Source organism: Carlito syrichta, unplaced genomic scaffold, assembly GCF_000164805.1.
Source record: "Carlito syrichta isolate Samal-C Ts95f unplaced genomic scaffold, Tarsius_syrichta-2.0.1 Scaffold316420, whole genome shotgun sequence".
Classification (NCBI taxonomy): domain Eukaryota; kingdom Metazoa; phylum Chordata; class Mammalia; order Primates; family Tarsiidae; genus Carlito; species Carlito syrichta.
In genome coordinates, this window is record NW_007260516.1 from 313276 (window position 1) to 332397 (window position 19122).

General features: G+C 39.8%; 1 protein-coding gene across 1 annotated transcript in view; it reads right to left on the reverse strand.

Annotated features, from left to right (window-relative positions):
* Positions 1-301: 301 nt before the first annotated feature.
* Positions 302-19122, reverse strand: part of TRPM6 (transient receptor potential cation channel subfamily M member 6) — a 156527-nt gene continuing 137706 nt past the window's right edge. Inside the window, exons 33-38 of the mRNA XM_008074369.1 lie at positions 17533-17819; positions 16886-16968; positions 15936-16141; positions 8510-8561; positions 3620-3726; positions 302-435 (exon numbers count right to left, since the gene is read on the reverse strand). Coding sequence (XP_008072560.1) covers positions 302-435; positions 3620-3726; positions 8510-8561; positions 15936-16141; positions 16886-16968; positions 17533-17819 — 869 coding nt within the window. The remainder of the gene's footprint in view (positions 436-3619; positions 3727-8509; positions 8562-15935; positions 16142-16885; positions 16969-17532; positions 17820-19122) is intronic.

Below are 19122 nucleotides of genomic sequence, written 5' to 3' on the forward strand. Positions count from 1 at the left end.
GGGTTCCAAGAGACCAGCTAAAGCAATGAGGTATAAGGAAACAGTATTCCCAGCTGACTCGTCCAAGCGTCTTCATGTGGAACCTGAGGATAGAGATGCAGAGTGCATGGCAGAGAGGTCAGTATCGAGAAGAACTGGCTCATCATAGATCAATGGGCCTTTGGATGGGGAGAGACATGAGGCTCAGAAGACATGTCCCAAGGAGGCCCTGATGCAATCAGTGTTACATCAATCAATGTGTGTCACCAAATGGTTGGTGGCAGGAAAGGCGAGTCATACGGTCTTCTTGCTTCTCTCCCTTTTAAAGTCGTGTACGATCTTCTGGGGAATTTCTATCCCTCTCCTTTGCTGGAGGCCCTTCAGTTGGTTCTAGTTTGATCTCAAGTCCAAAGGTAGAATTGATCCTTCCAGGGGAATAGTCATTTCTTTTTAAATCTGCAAATAAGATAAATAAGGTTATAGTGGATCCCCAAGAACCTATCGTTTGTGCAGATAGACTGGACTTTAGGCTTTGCCAAGTATTCAAAGAGGTCTCTTCTTTCTCAGGTCATAGATATGTGGAAGCAAATCCTCAATGATGTCTAAACTAGGCCTCTTCCCCCACTCATTGCCCATGTGCAGCTCTAACCCACCAGTGCTATTTTAGGCACTGTTTACTGAAATATTTGATTGCTTGATTCAAGATGCAGTGACCTATAAGGCACAACTGGCTAGAGTTAAGTGGGACCAAACTGGAAACAAGGTGTTTCGCTATCTAATGGACTGGCAGGGGCAGGAAGGTCAGCCAACATGGCAGACTCCTAATCTCAGGGGTTAGTTTCTGCAACAAAAGCTGTATGTCAAGTGTGGTACCACGTATAAAAGCTTCATTCAGTTATCAGATCCTATGCTTCCTAAGGCCTCTTCCTTCCATTTGTAGAAAAAAAATTAAAATAAAAAATTAACTTTTGGGACAAAGGTATGCAGGAAAATGGGCTTTGAATATTTGTGTACCTAGCCAGGCCCATGGTTCATGCTGGTAATCCCAGCTCTTTTGGGAGGCAGAGGCAAGAGATTACCTGAGCCTAGAGGTTTAAGACCAGTATGGAAAACTAGGCAAGACCTCATCTCTACAATAAATTTAAAAATTAGCTGGGCATGGTGGTGTGTGCTTATAGTGCCAGCTACTTGGAAGGCTGAGGTGGAAGAATCACCTGAGCCCAAGAGGTCGAGGCTGTGGTAGCCGTGACTGTGCCACTGCACTCCAGCCTAGGCAACAGAGTGAGACTCTGACTCAATAAATTAGTAGATAAAAATATTTGTGTACCTTTTTGTGTTATACTGATTACATTTTCTAGCCTTAAACATGTATCTTTGATATAACTTTTAATGTCTAATAGGAATTGTTTGGATGTAAAACTAATATACATTGTATTAATAATAATCAGCATTTATTGAATGAATGTATATTATGTAAATCAATCCTCACACCAACTTTATAAGATAGGTGCTATTTTGTGCAATTTACAGATAAGAAAACTGAAGTCCAACGTCATATAGCAGAACTGAGACGTGAGCACAGGCCTGTCTGGCTGCAGATCTCGTGCCCTTTCCACGAGCCTATCCTAAACTGTCTCCCTTTTAAAAGCAAAACGTCATCAAACAAAAAAGAAAAATCACTTCTAATCCTGTTTTCCAGACTAAACATTTTAAAATTCAGATTGCCAAATGTCTCAGTAAATGAGTATATTTCTTATTTCCACTTAAATGTTAGTTAAAAACTAACGAAGCTTTTGAAAGGAAACATGAATTAAGACTAGAAATGGGGAAATTATTGAATTACTCACTCAAAAAGCACCAGTGTAGTGTTTTTAAAAAAAAAACAAACACCACATCCATAATCATGCAGTACAGCTAACTGGGTTCAAGGATTAGAAGCAGTGAATTGTGTCTCAAGTCTTCCTGGTTCCTGACTGGTCAAATATAGGCCCTGTCTCTCCAAGAATAGAGATCTCCCTCCCAGGGTGGGATGAATTAGGTTTGGGAAGAAAACAGTGACTAAAGAGTTGAATCATGAGTTAATAAGCTGACTCCAGGCTGCAGTCCTGGGCTGACTCAGATATCTGTCAGCTCCTTCTGTAGGGCCCTCACCTCAAGGCCCTGATGCCCCTAACCCTACCCCAACCCCTTTCTGAACTCCATCTGACCAGAGAGGAAGCAATGGGCAGCTCAGCTGTGCGCTGATCCCTTTTCTCAGATTTGGCATGTGATCTGTTAGAGTGAGTCCGGGGCCTTTATAAGAGTCATAGCCCGCCAGGCACAGCGGCTCACGCCTATAATCTCAGCACTTTGGGGGGCCGAGGTGAGAGGAATGCCTGAGCCCGTGGGTTCTAGACCAGCCTGGGCAAGTTGGCGAGACCTTACCTCTACAATAAATCAAAAAATTAGCTGGGCATTGTGAGGCATGCCTGTGGTTCCAGCTACTTGGAAGGCTGAGGCAGAAGGATCGCCTGAGCCCAAGTGGGTTGAGGCTGTGGTGGCTGTGAGTGTATCACCACACTCCAGCCTGGGCGACAGTGAGACTCCCAACTCAAAAAAAAAAAAAAGAGTTACAGCCCTTACCTCATTGGTCACTCGATTTTCATCTTCCTACCTCTCATACCTGTCCTCACCACTACCCCAGCTAACACACGGCATTGCCACTGGAGGCAGGAAGTCTGCTCCAAATCACAGTCATTTTATGTCTCGTCCACAAGAGCTCCCCCTACCTCTAAATCAACAGGATTACAACTTGTCCTTTGTTGTAAATGTACATGTGCTCTGTCCCAGGTTACAATGGGTGATGCTCTTTTACTGATTTCCAACTCAAAGTATGACCACATATTGTAAGGCAGGAAGGGCTACTCAGCTTAAAATAAGTGAAATCCCACGGTAAGGACAAATTTGGTGTGACCTAAGAAAAGTGGTGAGCAAACTGAGGCATACGGAAAGCCTCCCTTCTGAGAAAAAAGAACATGGCAGGTCTGTCTCTGTCAGTTGGGAAGGCACAGGCCTCCAGCTGCTTGCTTTTATATTAGGAATATTTTCTCTGGTGACCATATTGGTTTCAGAGAAAGTGTGCTGTATTATGAAATCAGATTTTAAAGTATTATATATTGCAATAAGTGTTTACAATGGCAGATTTTCGTCGTGAAAAGCACTACTTTAATTGAGAGTGCCATTTCTATCTGTACCACACCCTCTCAACTGTCCAATGGGTAAATGAGAAGAGAGGAGACAAGCTTTGGGCACCACTGTGCAGCCATCGGCCAGAAGCAGACAGGATCCAAAGAGGAGGGGCAGAGTCTGGCCTCACTCAAATTTCGGCCCATTTAAGTTGGTAGAACTTTTCCCTTGGAGTGATTGTAACAAGTATTGGGACCCATGTTGTTTTATCACATTTTGGCAGAACCTAAAGCAAATCCCTGTCCTTTTAATCCCTTTAGAGACTTGAAAATTTTGCAGTCAGAAAGTCAGGCTCTGGGAATGACTGTGAATGAGATAAAAATGTGATTAAGATTTTCTACTCCATCCCAGGTTACAAAGGATGTTGTTCTATGAGAGATTTACTTAGAGAAAAATAGAATTATTGGTGGCATACCAGGGAGTTTGAGCTTCCGGCAGCAGGAGTTGCAACGATGTTTTGCAATGAAGTTTCTAATTGCATCTTCCCCCAAATTGGCTGGTCCAAACACCATTCCTCTTGATCTAGAGGAAATATCAGAATATCAATTAGATCACAGCTAAGAAAAAGGAGCTCAACTAGGATTCTCTGAGATACCGAACAGTATCCCGTAGTAACCCAGTAAACTTGAAGGAGCCAACAAAGAACAGAGCACTTTGGGGAAGCAACAATGTTAGGTTTGTACATTTAAAATTCAAATGCACTTAAATCTTTGTACCCAACTCCAAGACCTACTGCGAAACGCATTTCAACGCTAATCTGATAGAGGAGTGAATTTTCTATGTACCACATTAAAACAAAATACAGCAAAATCCTTTTTAATGCATATGGGGTGAGAGAATGACATTCATTACCAAATGTTCCACTAGAATACCCCAAAGTAAAGGTAAGGCATAAAGTAAAATAAATTTGCTATTGGAACATACCTTCTAAAAAGATGCATACACATTGTTTCAAACCCAAGTACTTTTCTTAAAATAACTGTCCTCAAAAACAAACACCCTACTAAACCCTTGATCCAGTCCTCATGGCTCTTTCAAAAGTCACTTGTTCCCCCCCTGCAAATTGCTACAGCTGGGCTCTTTGTGGAAAGACAAGACTATTAGACAATGTGTTTGTGGAAGTAATCTACATATGCTCGATGTAGGTGACAAACAGTTTACAAATAGAATGAGTATACATATATACACACACACACATATATATATAGGTGACAGTTTACAAATAGAATCAGTATACATACACACACACACACACACACACACACACACACACACACACACACACACATAATACACACACACACAAGGCACTTCTGAGTACTCTATAATAGATCCCCCACAGATTCTGAAATCAATGTTCATCCATTGTCATATCGCATATAGTCATTATTCTTCAGATGTTGACATTCGGAACACCACAGAACAGAGCATACCAGAAACACTTCCCAAGAAAGTTTATGAAAGTTAATATTTTATTTTAATGACATGCAGAGTGGAAACAGCACATTTTAAAATCTGAACTCAATTACCGCTCTTAAATACCACGTCTTAAGAAAAAAGAAAAGCAAACTATCACAAAAGGAAACAATAAACTTCGCTTCTAAGGAATGCGGTTTTTCAAAAGGGACGTGGTGTAAAAATGGACTTTTTTCCATCCGAGGATTGAAACATTTATCTCAATTTCCACTTCCTTTTGGCAGAATAACAGTAGCTGCTCTGAAGATGTGCCAAGCTCAGAATGAGGGCTGATGTCAGTTTGATCTCAGATTGCCTCTTTGCTCTGAGGCGAGTAGGTGGAGGAAATCTCTTGGGAAGACAAAGTGAACAGACACCCAGGATTAACTTTCCTGGTCACTCAATCGCTCTTACAAAGTACAGCTCTGGTGGTATTTACCCGGCTGCATAAGCTGCCTCTTGTTAACTGTTCCTCTCTCTCAGTCCATCTGGTAAGGAACCACTTCAATAAGGTGAAACTGAAGGTGGCAAAAAAGTAGAATCGCTTAGTATTTAGACCAGAACTCTTTGGTTCCAGTAAAGTGAAAATGAAGGAGGAGTTTTAGTCATTTAAATTGAAGAATTCTTTTTTAGAGTCTCTCCAGCATGACACGGTTGGAATACTTCACTCATATGTATTCCATACCTGCCATTTCTTTCCTCCCAATAAAACATAAAAACTCTCAACTTAGAGATGTAACGTTGAGTCTCAGATAAAAGCTATAAGCTAAATCACTTTCTTCTACGAATTTCACAAAAGTTAGACAAAAGAATCAAAATTACTACAAAACGCATATATCAGGAGCTCAGCCACTCCCGCTCTGGGGAGAGTGAAAGAGATTGTAGGGACATTCATTTGCATCCACACCCTGCAGCATGCCTAGAGCCTTGCAGTCTCAGATAACCAAGTTTAAAAAAAAAAAAAAAGTAGCTGTTTTCCAGATTTTTTACAACACAGGAAAAGCAGGTGGTAGCTTGGTTCCACATGCGAGGAAACGCTAATTAGTGCCATCTATACATAGATTTACTAAAGAACATCTCATCATCATTTCATACTTGTCAAATGCCCAAAACTACCAAGACAGTAAGCTAAAAAGATGTAATCCCAAACTACCAATAACCAAGGCAGAAGGTTGGGGAAAGAGACAATAGGCATTAGAAACAGTATTAGAATTTATACTACGGCAGGACTCGGTGGCTCAGCCTATAATCCCAGCACTTTAGGAGGCCAAGGGGAGTGGACTGCCTGAGCCCACAGATTCAAGACCAGCCCAGATAGCTTGGAGAGACCTTGTCTCTACAATAAATAAATAAAAATTAGCCGGGCGTGGTAGGGTTCGCCTGTAGTTCCAGCTCCTTGGAAGGCAAGAGGTGGAAGGATCACCGGAGCCCAGCATGTTGATGCTGAGGAGGCCATGATTGTGCCACTGCACTCCCTAACCATCTCCCAGATGATGCTAAGGTTGTTGGTCTGTGGCTTACGCTTTGTTTGTCAAGGGCTTTGCACACAAGAGGGCATTTGAAAACGTGAGCTTCAATGTAGATGAAATTCCCCACTGTCATGAGAAAATAGTACTTTTTGTTACCTTGACTATGAAGACCAACTGCACCCAAAATTGGGTAACCCACAAAACCAGGAAGGCCACAATGGTGCCATTCTAATTAGTCTCCAGAGTTCCTATCCTCAAGTCATACAAAATAAAGGTGACACAAGATAAAGGTTCTCAACCCTGGTTGTCCATAGAATCACATGGGGAACTTTTAAAAAATACAGACATCAGGACCTTATCTTCAGAGATTCTAATTTGATGCCAATCTTGGGCATCTTTTTTTTTTTTTTTTTACCTTTTCCAGGTGACCTTAATAGAAATTGAGACCCACTGGCCTAAAGAATGCAATTAAATACTCAACTGTCAAGTGGGATAATATAATCTTAGAATTCTAGATGATGGAATATTCAGGTCATATTAAATGACATATGCCAAGGTCAAAATTTAATAAATGATAGATAAGAGTATACATAAACTTGGTTCATTATATATGCAAAAAAGGTTCACTGCAAAATTATTTTAAAAGTACTTATATTACAAGGTTCCTATTACTAACTCTTAAGCACACAAGGCTACTGAAGAAATAATATTCTTAGCTAAAAACACATTAGTAAAGTAAAAAATAATAAAGCCTTTACGTGTGTAAGGATTACAACATGGACTCCACAGTCCAATAAATATCACAAAAATTAGATGTGTATGAGCTATATGAGCCACCTATATTTTCTCTAGCTTACCTAGTCCAATTAAATATCTAATACACTTTTAGTAGATGGATTTCTTTGCATAGAAACATACATATTTAGATTAAATTGTTCAGTAAAAGACACTGCATTAAAGCAATGAATATCATATGTTACGGGGAAGTGAAAGTAAATATTTTAGATTTTACTGATTGCCCCCACTTATGTTGATTTTTATGTATTTTCTACCACCCACAGGTCAACTATTGACATTTATCTTATATGACAACTAAGAAGTAAAACTGTTGTATGCTCACAGTCCTCAAGAGTGGTCTCTGGATCAGCAGTATCAGATTCCCCTGGATTCTTGTTAGAAATGCAGATTATCTGGCCCCACTCCAGACCTATTGAAGCAGAAATTCTGGGGGTGGGGCCTAACAATCTATGTTTTTGTTGTTGTAGTTTTGTGGGGGGGGGGGTTGTTTGTTTGAATCAGAGTCTCACTTTGTCACCTAGGCTGGCGTGCAGTGGCACTTTCATGGCTACCACAGACTCAACCTGCTGGGCTCAGATAATCCTTCCACCTCGGTCATCCAAGTAGCTGGAACTACAGGTATGCGCCACCATGCTTGGCTACTTTTTTATTTTTTGTAGAGATGAGGTCTCGTCAATTTGCCCAGGCTGGTCTTGAACCACTGGACTCAAGCAATCCTCTTGCGATCGTCTCCCAAAGTGCTGGGATTACAGGCATGAGCCACTGCACCTGGCCATAATCTGTGTTTTAATAAGCTCTCCTGGTAATTGTGACACAAGCTCATGTTTGCAAGTCACTGTTCTCTGCCATATTCATCAGTGCTTAATCGGCACCATCCCTTCTTTCTACTCCCCCTTTAACAGAAGAACAACCTCAGATGCTCGCCAAGTCTTCCCAAAAGCCTGCTTATGGGATAAAATGTCCACAGGAAATCAAAGGACAGGGAGATGACTCATTCATCTACATAATTTAAATTTCAGCTCCAAATTAAATCAGACAGACAACCTGATGCTTCATATTTTTAAGCCCCATTGTTTTGTCCTCTCCTAGATTTGCTGTTTCTTAAAAACCTGGTTTATGCCCTCAGCTTTTGTTTTATAAGCATGTAATTGAAGAAGCTGCCCATAAGATGCAATGACTCCATTGTGAAGACAATAAAGGAAATCGTACTTCTCCTTTGATATTAACTGTTTTCACATCAAAGCCTGTAGAGGCAAAACTAACCCATATGTTCATGTTTGGGCCACTAGAAAACTGAGAATCAAATCTGCAATCAAATTCTGGCTACTGCAATGGTCCTTATAATTTCCACTTACGTGTACTAACCTAATTCCAAATTTCCCCTTATTTCTATATTTTCCTTTTACTCCATTTCCTAACCTGTGTTTTTTTATAATCCTATTGTTTTGGGTCTATATACATAAGCTGCCTCAAAGCCTTTCTAGGATCTAGGCAAGAAACATATATGTTTATAAATTATTTTAAAAACCATTTACTATGTGTTAAATGCAATTTTCTAAATGATAACACATAAATTAACTTACTGTTTGTCTTCAGGTTTTATAACAGATGGATCTGTCAAATTTTCTCCAACGCCTCAAAAGAAAAAACAAAATTCATTTAGCAAATGGAGGTTTCATTTTCTTAGAACGTCAAAAAAATAATAATTAAATTCTAATTTCTTATTTTAAAACTCACAGTCATTCTGTAGTAAATTAAACATCATGTAAATTAAATGTACTATAAAATTGGCCAGGAATGTCTGAAAATTTTAGTTAATGCACTGTCTCCCGCAGACCTCTCTGTTATAATAAACTTCTAGGCCGCAAATGATTGTTTTAGTGGTGTGTTCACAGTTACTGATAGTGGCATCTGTCATTCATTTACCACTTGTACATACTAGATACTCTTCTTTTACTTTCTCTAATTCTCAGCAATTATAAATGAAAAGCATTCTCCTCGTAGCCTCCTTTTATATTCAATCCTCATTTATATCAATGAGTTCATTGAAGTTCAAAAAAATTATGTCATTTGTCAGAGGGTGTCCAGTCCATATGTGGTCAAAACAGGATGAAAGCTTGTGTTCCTCCCATTAGTTTATGTTTTCCTTAAATGGACTCCATCAATGCTCAGCAAGGTACATGGTGCTGGGTGGCTTTGCAGGCACAACCTCTGCTCCATCAAAAGGACACATCAGATTTTATATATTATTTATACACACACACACACACACACACACACACACACACACACACATATATAATTTATAAACAGTAGAATAAAAACGACACTAAATTCTTGATCTAGGTGCTGGTTACACCTATGTGGTCAGTTGTGAAAATTCTTTTGAGATGTATGCTTATGCTACATGCACTTTCTGAACGTGTTCACCTTTAAAAAATTTTTCCTTTTAAAAGATGACATCAAAGCCTAAAAAAATAATATAGGTGCAATTTAAAGCTAAAATTTATCAAAACAAGGATTAACACCCAAAGTGAATCTAATAAAATACTAGTGGTGACGAGGTGATTTCCGACTGTGGTAGTGTTTTAGGCCTGCCAGTTCGATAGGTGAATGTACCATTTGGGCACAATCCAACAATTTCTGAGATCTTTCTCTAATCAACACTGATTCTCTTTGCTTGAAACAGACTAACTTTGTGGAAAAGTTATTTGATAGTTACACGAGGCCGAGCGCCGTGGCTCACGCCTACAATCCCAGCACTTTGGGAGGGTGAGGCAAGAAGACTGCTAAAGCCTAGGAGTTTGAGACCAGCCTGGGTAACATAGTGAGGCCTTGCCTCTACAAAATTTAAAAAAAAAAAAAGTTTTATGAAATTTATAGTATTATATCTACTTTTTGAAAAAAAAAACAAAAAAAACTTATGCTTTCCAACAAGCAGTCCTTCCCCAAAAAAGGGTCTCACTCTGTTGACCAGGCCAGTGTATAATGCCGTGATCATGTCACTGCAGCATCGAACTCCTGGTCTCAAGTGATTCTCCTGCCTCAGCTGCCTCACAAAGTGTTGGGATTACCGGTATGAGCCAACACACCTGGCCTCTGGCCACTGTGTTCTGAATGTCTTACTATGCTAAACCTTTCACAGGAAATGTAATCTTTATAGGCTTTTACCCTAAGAAACGAACTTCCTTAGGAAAATGGTCTATAATAAGCTAGAGCTTGGAGTAGAAGTTGACCAACTTTTTTTTTTATGTCGTGACCCTCTTTGTCAGTGTTTTAAAATACATCATCTAAATACACTGAATTTGTTCAGGCACAGAGGCTCGTGCCTATAAACCCAGCACTTTGGGAGGCCAAGGTGAGAGGATTGCCTGAGCCCACCAGTTCGAGACCAGCCCGAACAACTTGGTAAGACCTCATCTCTACAATAAATCAAGAAAAATTAGCCGGGTGTGGTGGCACATGCCTGTAGTTCTAGTTACTTGTGAGGCTAAAGTGGAAGGATGGCCTGAACCCAGCAGGTCGAGGATGCGGTGGCCGTAAGCGTGCCACTGCCCTCCAGACTGGGTGACAGAGTGAGACTCCCACTCAAAATAAATAAATAAATATAAATTTTAAAAATGAACACACTGAATTATAAAGAAAACCAATGATACTGAAATATAGTTATTTCTATATAGAGAAATATAGTTATCAAAATGTTTTAAGTTGTTACATTGAAATACATGTGCCTCTTTATTAGTAGATTAAATAAAAGGTTCTAGCTTAGGTCTGTTAACTAATACAACATCCAACAAGTGACAAATATCCACAGTATTTTGAGATATTTGTCAATACTGTAATGTGCTATGTTAATATCTGTAATTTCTATTGCAAACAGTCATTGGTACTGCTAATACCATTGTGGTTTGTGGTGGAAAAAAATGATGAATACACTCATAGGTTAGTGAAAATATATGTAAGATTTGCTTTCTCAAAGTTTACAGAACCCTCTGAATTCTATCCAGGAACCCTGACTTAGAATCTCTTTGTACACTGATTTTGAATAGAGACAGAGAAAGGAATGCTGAAAACAAAAGAAGTATGCAAAATACGATTGGCTCAGTCTTCACTCTTTTTAAAGAAAAAGTTATAGAAAGAGGCTGGGCTCTTTATACTTTTCTCAATACATATACAAGAATGAACAGCCTAGAGAGACCCTGCCTTCACAACCATGGAGTAAACAGAAAGAACGACACGCGGAAAGATGATCCCAAGTGCCATCAATAGAAACTACAAATCCTTTACCTGCACAGACCTAACTTTAAGCCTGAAGTTTACGGCAATGATGAAAGCTTTAAGCCGGATGTCTGAGGAAACTGTAAGTTTAAGCCAAGAATATGCACAGTACCTAAAGAGGTCATTTCCATAGGAAAAAAGGAAGTTCTGTAGAAGAAAAAAAGTCTAAGAAAATCACATCAGCATCTGTTTAACTCTTGTTGCTTGTTAGGCTGAAGTCAAAGGATCTGGGTTCTGCTCACAACTCCATCACTTTCCAGCTGTGTGACCTGGATACCTTCCTTAGTCTCTCTGAATCTCAGTTTTGTCATCGAAAGTGGGAATAATAATGGGTCTTACAGCATTACTGAGAGGATTAAATGAACTATTGTACACAAACTGCTTAGCAAAGTGTCTGATCCATAGGAAACTAAAAAATGCTGTCATTTTTGTTATCTCTCTTCTATCCAGGTCCTTCTGTTAAATGAACTTTTATTTTCTCACCATTAGTAAAATGTTTCTGATTCTCATTTCCCTACAGTGCTATGTTCCCTAACAAATAAAACTACTGCTGGGCATGGAGGCTCAAGCCTGTAATCCCAGCACTTTGGGAGGCCAAAGCAAGAGGAATGCCTTAGCCCAGGGGTTCGAGACCAGCCTGGGCAACTTGGTGAGACCTCATCTCTACAACATGTATTAAAAAAATTAGCCGGGTGTGTAGCGCATACCTATAGTTCCAGCAACTTGGAAGGCTGAGGCGGAAGGATCACCTGAGCCCAGCTGGTCAAGGCTGCAGTGGCCATGAGTGTGCCATTGCACTCCAACCTGGGTGACAGAGTGAGACTCTGACTCAAAAAAAAACAAAATAAAACTCCTCATAAGAATGAGGGGAAAGAGAATCCACAAACTTTTCTACATCCAAGCCCAATCTAGCAGCTCAAAGATTAATGAATAAATACATATTTCGGGGATTGCAAATAGTAGAAAGATCTTCTAAGGTGTGAAAAATAGAATAGAGGCCAGGTGCGGTGGCTCATGCCTATAATCCCAGCACTCTAGGAGGCTGAGGCAAGATTGCTTGAACCCAGGAGTTGGAAACCAACCTGGCAACATTGCAAGATCTCATCTCTACCAAAAATCAAACCGGGCATGGTGTTACACACCCATGGCCCCAGCTACTCAGGAGGCTGAGGCAGAAGAATCATCTGAGCCCAAGAGGTCGAAACTGCAGTGAGCCCTGATTGTGCACTGCACTCCAGCCTGGGCAACAGAGTGAAACCCCGACTCAAAAAAAAAAAGAAAGAAAGAAAGAAAAAGAACAAAGAGCAAAGTAAAAGAAGCCCTGAGCACCAACAAAATCATTAGAATTCACACAGTCATGCCACTATCACCACCACCCATCCCTCTTAGTTACACAGGAATCACCCAATTGGCAAACTTTAACATCAGAGCCACTCTTACCCACGTATTCTACTAGATATTTTGAAGCAGACCACCACCCAATCACCTTGATGATCTTCCCCCATCAAGGAGAATGGTTAAAAGGACTCAACCACAAGCAGCCAGCGGCCACTGCCTTGCTGGACTCTGGTGTGGCCATGTACTGGCTTTGTCCCCTCCCCCACCTTGGGGAGATGAATTTTCTCTCTCCCTTCTCTTTCTCTCTCTAATTTACTTTAAGTAAACTACATTTTTAAATGTAAAAAGAAAGAAAAACATGGAAAAAATAAGACATTTTAATATCTAAAAATCCCAGTCCTATCTGTTTACCAACTTGAACAGAACAAATGCCCACATCAGGCAATATGTAGCAAGTCCTATGAGAAACTCAGATCTACATTCTGATTTTAACTACCTTTGAACATACCACTTCTACATCTATGGGGAAAAGCTACCTTCTTTGTAGAGGAACTCATGATTATGTTGTTGATGGTAAAGTTGGTTTGTTCTGGAAACTACTTTGGTGAATAAAAAGTCATTTATTCAAATGTCCTCTGAAAAATATAAGCTAAAAATGCTATGAAACACTGGTAATTTGAAATACAATTGTTTTTCATTTTTATTTCTGGGAATTCAATGTTGGATTTAGTGTAATGATGATGATTCAGGCCTCCACATGTAGGATTTTTAAGTGGAAAGAGACTGGAAAACTTCAGTCTAATTATAAGTGATGGGAAATTGGTCAAATCTCTCCTAAGAAGATTGGTCCAGCTTCTGACCTGGTGTGGTAGCTTCTGGGTTATGACTGGCACTCCCTTGGGAGAAAGCAAAGAGGAAAAGAAAAGAATAAACTCCCAAGAAATTCGTACTCCTTCTTTCCCCTAAGCAGTAAGGAGCCACATCATGTTGATCAGGGTCTTATTCTGCACAGACCAAGCTGCAGTCTCTGCAGCACCACCAGGGTCTCATAGCTGAGGGGAGACTCCCCTCCACTTTAAAGAGCCACAGAAAGACTAATACTAACAACAACAAGAACACCTATTGAGGGTTTTGTGTCAGGAGCTGATCTCATCCCAGCCCCTTAACAATCTTATGACTTCAGTGCAAAATGTGATTTTCCCCATTTACAAATAAGGGAGGTGGGACTTGAGATGGTCACTTCCCAAGTCACACAGCTAATTCATGGTGGAGCCAGGAGTCAGACTCCAGCACTGTGACTCCAGAGCTCCCCTTCCTAACTGCTGCTCCTGAGTGTCTCAGTCTCCACTCCCACCACCCAGGGAGTGCACAACATCTCTCCAAAGTCTAGAAATAGAAATAAGTTAAGCACCATATAAAACTGAATCAAAAACCATTATGAGATTTAAAAAACACATTCTGTTTTTCCCATTTCCCCTCTCCACCTTGGTGCACATTAAATATAATAATGCATATAAGTCTTTAGCCAAGTGCCTGGCACAAAATAAGTACTTAGTAAATGTCAGCTAGTAGTAGCAGTAGTAACATAGCTGTTTGTAATTACTATTATAGGATTCACGTTCTTTCATAAATTCAGGCCTAGCCAATTGGTCAAACTCTCTGATAAGTATCTCAAATTTCATCAAGCTCATTCTATGATGGCCAATCTTCCCTTCTTTGAAAGTCAATGTTTTGACACAGTTTGTTTGGAGTGGCCTATTTCTTCAATTCACATAATTGCCCAGTAAAAGAATAAAGTTAATTCCCTTTTTCCCCCCAAGACCATCAATGCAGCATTTGTTCTGTTTAATGTCACTCTGGATTACTAAGAGACATAAAAATCCCCAAACATAAACATCATTAAACAAAAACCTATTCAAGTGGAATACAAAACACACTGAAGAGTCATCATTAATTCCTTAAAGTTTTTCTTTGGTTGTTTTTTTGCTTCTGTTTTTCCTTTTTAAACAACTCCACCCAAAACTCAAAGCACAAGCAGTCAAATACAGATGAAAACAATCAACCTCTCCCCAACTTGAGCCACAAAAACAGATGCCTTGGGCATCAATGCTCCGGGTTTATACGGATCAACTACTTTCTGGTTTAAAAGCTGAATCATCTTGGTCATTTTAATTTTGTTTATATTGCTACCTAAAACACTGTGTTTGAGGGTTAAAAATATAATTCAACTCTGTCACTAGCAGAAATCTCAAAGTACGAAAGTACTTACGTGTAGTTTTAAAAGTGTACATACATCCTGGAGCATGTGACACAAATTTCAATCAAAGTGACTTTGCAGTCTTATTGGACATTGCTCACAATGTCCTGGAATTGTCTGTTTATCTGACATTTTCCAGCCGCCAAGCCTGGTTTTCTGTATAGAAGCCCCAGAACTGGAGAGTTGAGAAAGTCAGAGAGGACAAGAAAAAGACCCAAGTTGTTTAAGTGAACCGTAAGATGGCTATATCCTCTAGGTATGAAACTCTTAAAGAAACAAGAACAGTACAGAGAAAAGAAAAGAACACGGATGGCCAGACCAGCTTTAGTCTGCATCCTGGCTCTTCCTTAAGTAGCTGTGCAACCTTGGGCAAGTTATTTAAACTTTCTGGGCCTAAATTCCCCATAATATCTACCACAAGGTGCTGCTTCTGGGATTAAATGAGATAACTTCTATGAAAGTTCCTGGGCTAAATCCCTTACTTAAAACCAAAGCTCCAGTCAGTAAGCCTAAGGACTAAACTTTGACCTTAATACATATTTTGTTCTGTTCCTGCAAGGAAAGCCTGCTGGAGATAACTCTGTTTTGTGCTGAGGATTACAAATCACATGTGAGGTGTTGAGAGATGTGATCAAAGGCTTCCATGAAATTAAGACTGCACTGTCGCCTCTCTCAGACTGTATACTTCTATGAACTGTTATAACAAGGAACACAGCAAAGAGATCAAGTTAAATTATAAATTGCTAAAGCAATGAGCTCAAAATTATTTTTTAAATGCCCAGAACTTAAACGTTCCTATATGTAAGAATGCATGCCTATGTTTTATTGTGAATGTAAGACTTAAGTGAAGCCATAAAACGGAAAGATTTGGTACAAAAATCATTCCCCATTTTGTTCAAAATTTTCCATGTCTTTACATTTTAAGCAGCTAACCATTTGCCTACATTTTGCCTTCCTAAGTGGGAAACAATATAGTAGATATCATGATCATCACTGTACAATGTCTCTGAATTAAATGCCCCACCTCCCTTCAAAGCTAGGTAAAGCAATTCTATGTGTTGCCTATCCTGGTTCTCACAAGATCTCTTCACACTTTGCCTCATTCTTGCTTACTCAAGTCCTATATCTTCAATCACCTTGCAAGTCTAAAACCAGCAGCTCTCCCCGTGTATACTCATAGGTCCAGTGGGAGAAAGCCAACATCAGCTCCTCCAGGGTGTTGGTGGGGGTAATTTCATCACCGTTGTTGTTGTTGTACTTCTGGAACTCCCCTGTCATATACTTTTCAATCGTCAACCATTGGTTGGCTGAATGGCAGTAGATTAAGAAAACTTCCAGGAACCTGTTGGGGGAAAAGAGGCCATTGATCTACCACAAGACAGCAAAAGTGGGATTGACCTTAATGAATAGGCAACAGCAGGAGAGATTACCTAACTCTGATATGATGTAGCCTCAGTGAATATGCCCTGCCTTTTCTAAGGACAGGGTGGAATGTAAAGGTTGAGAGTATTTTCCCCATGCTGACCTGCTACTTTTCCCTCTGAGGAAACTCATATTTTATGAGTACCAAACCCAATTTTTCTTGCTGTGCTCTGTAAAATTCCTTGTAAAATGAAACAATAAAGCTTTACTATAATTCCTCAGTACCAAATTATTATCTGTTTGGATTAATGAATACAAGTGTATGAAGACACTCAAGTGAAAGTAACAAAGAGTTCATTCTCACAAAGTTTATAACTTCTATAAGATATTCTGAGAAGAAATCATGTTTACAACAGAAATTTTTTTCTGCCCTAATGTTCCTGGACATTAGTAACTACACCTAGGATCTGTCTGTTTCACATAATTAAAATGTTAGCACGGCTTCTGCCTAAACTTCATTTTTCTACTTATGTAAGTTCAGTGATTTAAGCCAAGGTATCCAGGGAATGTCTAATTTTCCTTTTCCAATATCCAAAATTATGGAAGAAAGAACTAAAAACTAAGGTCATGAGGAATTTCCCCATAGGTCTGATGTCTCATGACTAATGCGCTAAGTAGGAATTTCTACTTAAAATGAAAAGCCAGGGTGCCAAGATTTCCTTACCTTGGCGTGTAGGGAATAGTTTGTGGTTTTACTTGGTTGAATGTATAGATCAGTTTTTGAGCAGCTCTTTGTTGTTGAATTTCCTACAAAACAGGGAGCATTGATAAAAAATACTGGTTTTTTTGTTGTTTTTTTTTGAGAGTTGGAGTTTCACTCCGTCGCTCAGACTGGAGTGCAGTGGCCGCTCCCGGCCACCGCAGCCTCTACCCACTAGGCTCCGGCGATCCTTCCGCCTCAGCCTTCCGAGTAGCCAGAATTACAGGCGCGCACTACCACGCCCGGCTCATTTTTGATTGATTGTAGAGATGAGGTCTCGCCAAGTCGCCCAGACGGGTCTCAAACCCGCAGGCTCAGGCAATCCACTCACCTCAGCCTTCCAAAGGCAAAAATGCTGGTTTACTATAACACACCTATCATCATAAATTACTAGAGATTGCCCAAATGTAATTTTTAGCCTTATTCCGCTCCCACTACTCTCTACCCCAAAAGCAAAAGTCCCACAAAGCAAAAATAAGAAAAACTACTACCTCTAAAAAATAATAGGTTTCTCTTTGGATTGAAGATAATGGACTTAGAAAAGAATATAGCCACATCTCTTTTCTTCACCCTGTCCCTCTGGGTTATGGGTCTCTGAGTTTCAGACTTACCCTGAGGCAAAGATGAAGTACAGTACTTTCCTGGAAGATTTTATGCCATGTCTGCACAACTTCAGGAAGAAATGACTTCACAATGAAAACCTGTCCTGGCTTCAGAATGTCATCCTCTGACCAAGTGCTGATGACCCTCATGGCTTTGCGGAGACCCCCATCCATCTCCTCTCGGGACAACACCTGGATCATTGCAGCTCTCCCACGCTGGGACCAAGAGGACATGCTTTTACTAAGGTTCAATGGAGAACTCTCCTCCAGCCTGTAGACAGTTATTTCTTCTCCAGCTGCAATGAAAAGGGAAGATGAGGAGTTCAATAGCATCACCATGTCTGTGACATGGACAGTATCCCAAATATCAAGTCAGAATTGGTTTAGTTGCCCAAAGATCAGAGGAGGATAGGATAAGCAGGAACAAGAACAGAATAAGGACACAGATCTGCCCATGTTTCCATATTATGTATTACCTTGTAAATGTGGGGAGGGAAAAGAAACAAAGTATCAGAGAACACACAAGAATTAAGTTGTTCTTACTGAAGGCCATAACAATAAAATCAAAAGTAGTAAGGATATGCTTCTTCTGTTAAAGACAAATACTTCTAAAGAGATTATTAACCTAGTGTTGGTCATTATTATTCCCCTAAAGAATCTTATTAGACAATAGAAACAACCATTAGAAACAAATGGTTCTTCTCATGACATATTAATACATGCTGAGTATCCTTTATCCAAAAAGCTTTGGGACCATAAGTGTTTCAAATTTTGAATTGTTTTCATATTTTTTGAATATGTAAATATATATAATGAGAATTCTTGGGGACGGGAACCAAGTTTAAACAGAAATTCATTGAAGTTTTTTATATACCTTTTTTTTTTTTTTTGAGTTGGCATCTCACTATGTTGCCCAGGCTGGAGTGCGGTGGCACTCTCTACTGGGGCTCACCTACCAGGTTCAGGCGATCCTTCCACCTCAGCCTTCCAAGTAGCTGGAACCACAGGCATGTGCCGCCATGCCAATTTTTGATGGGTTGTAGAGACAAAAGTCTCACGATGTTGCTCAGGCTGGTCTTGAACCCCTGAGCTCAGGCAATCCTCTCGCCTCCACCTCCCAAAGTGCTGGGATTATAGGTCTGAGTCACCGCACTTGGCCAATATTTTGTATATACCTTACATACATAACCTGAAGGTAATTTTATATAATATTTTAAACAATTTTGTGCATGAAACAAAGTTTTGACAGCATTTTGACCGTGACCTATCACATAAGATCAGGTGTGGAATTTTCTACTTGTGACATATTAGCACTCAAAAAAATCTTGGATCTGGAAGCATTTTGAATTTTTGGACTGGGAATGCTTAACATGTATTAAAATATAGTGTATATCTGTTATGTAGATCTGTGCTTTATGCCTAAAAAAAAAAATGTTTTTGTACCCTTGGGGGTGATATTACTCTACTGAGAGAATGCCTGGTTTAATCCAGCTGGTGTCAGATAGTACCAAGGTCTTACCTCAGAGTGTCTCCTTCCTTCCTTTGTGCTTTTGAACAAATTACTTAAAGCCTCATTTTCCTCATCAGAAAAATGGGGAT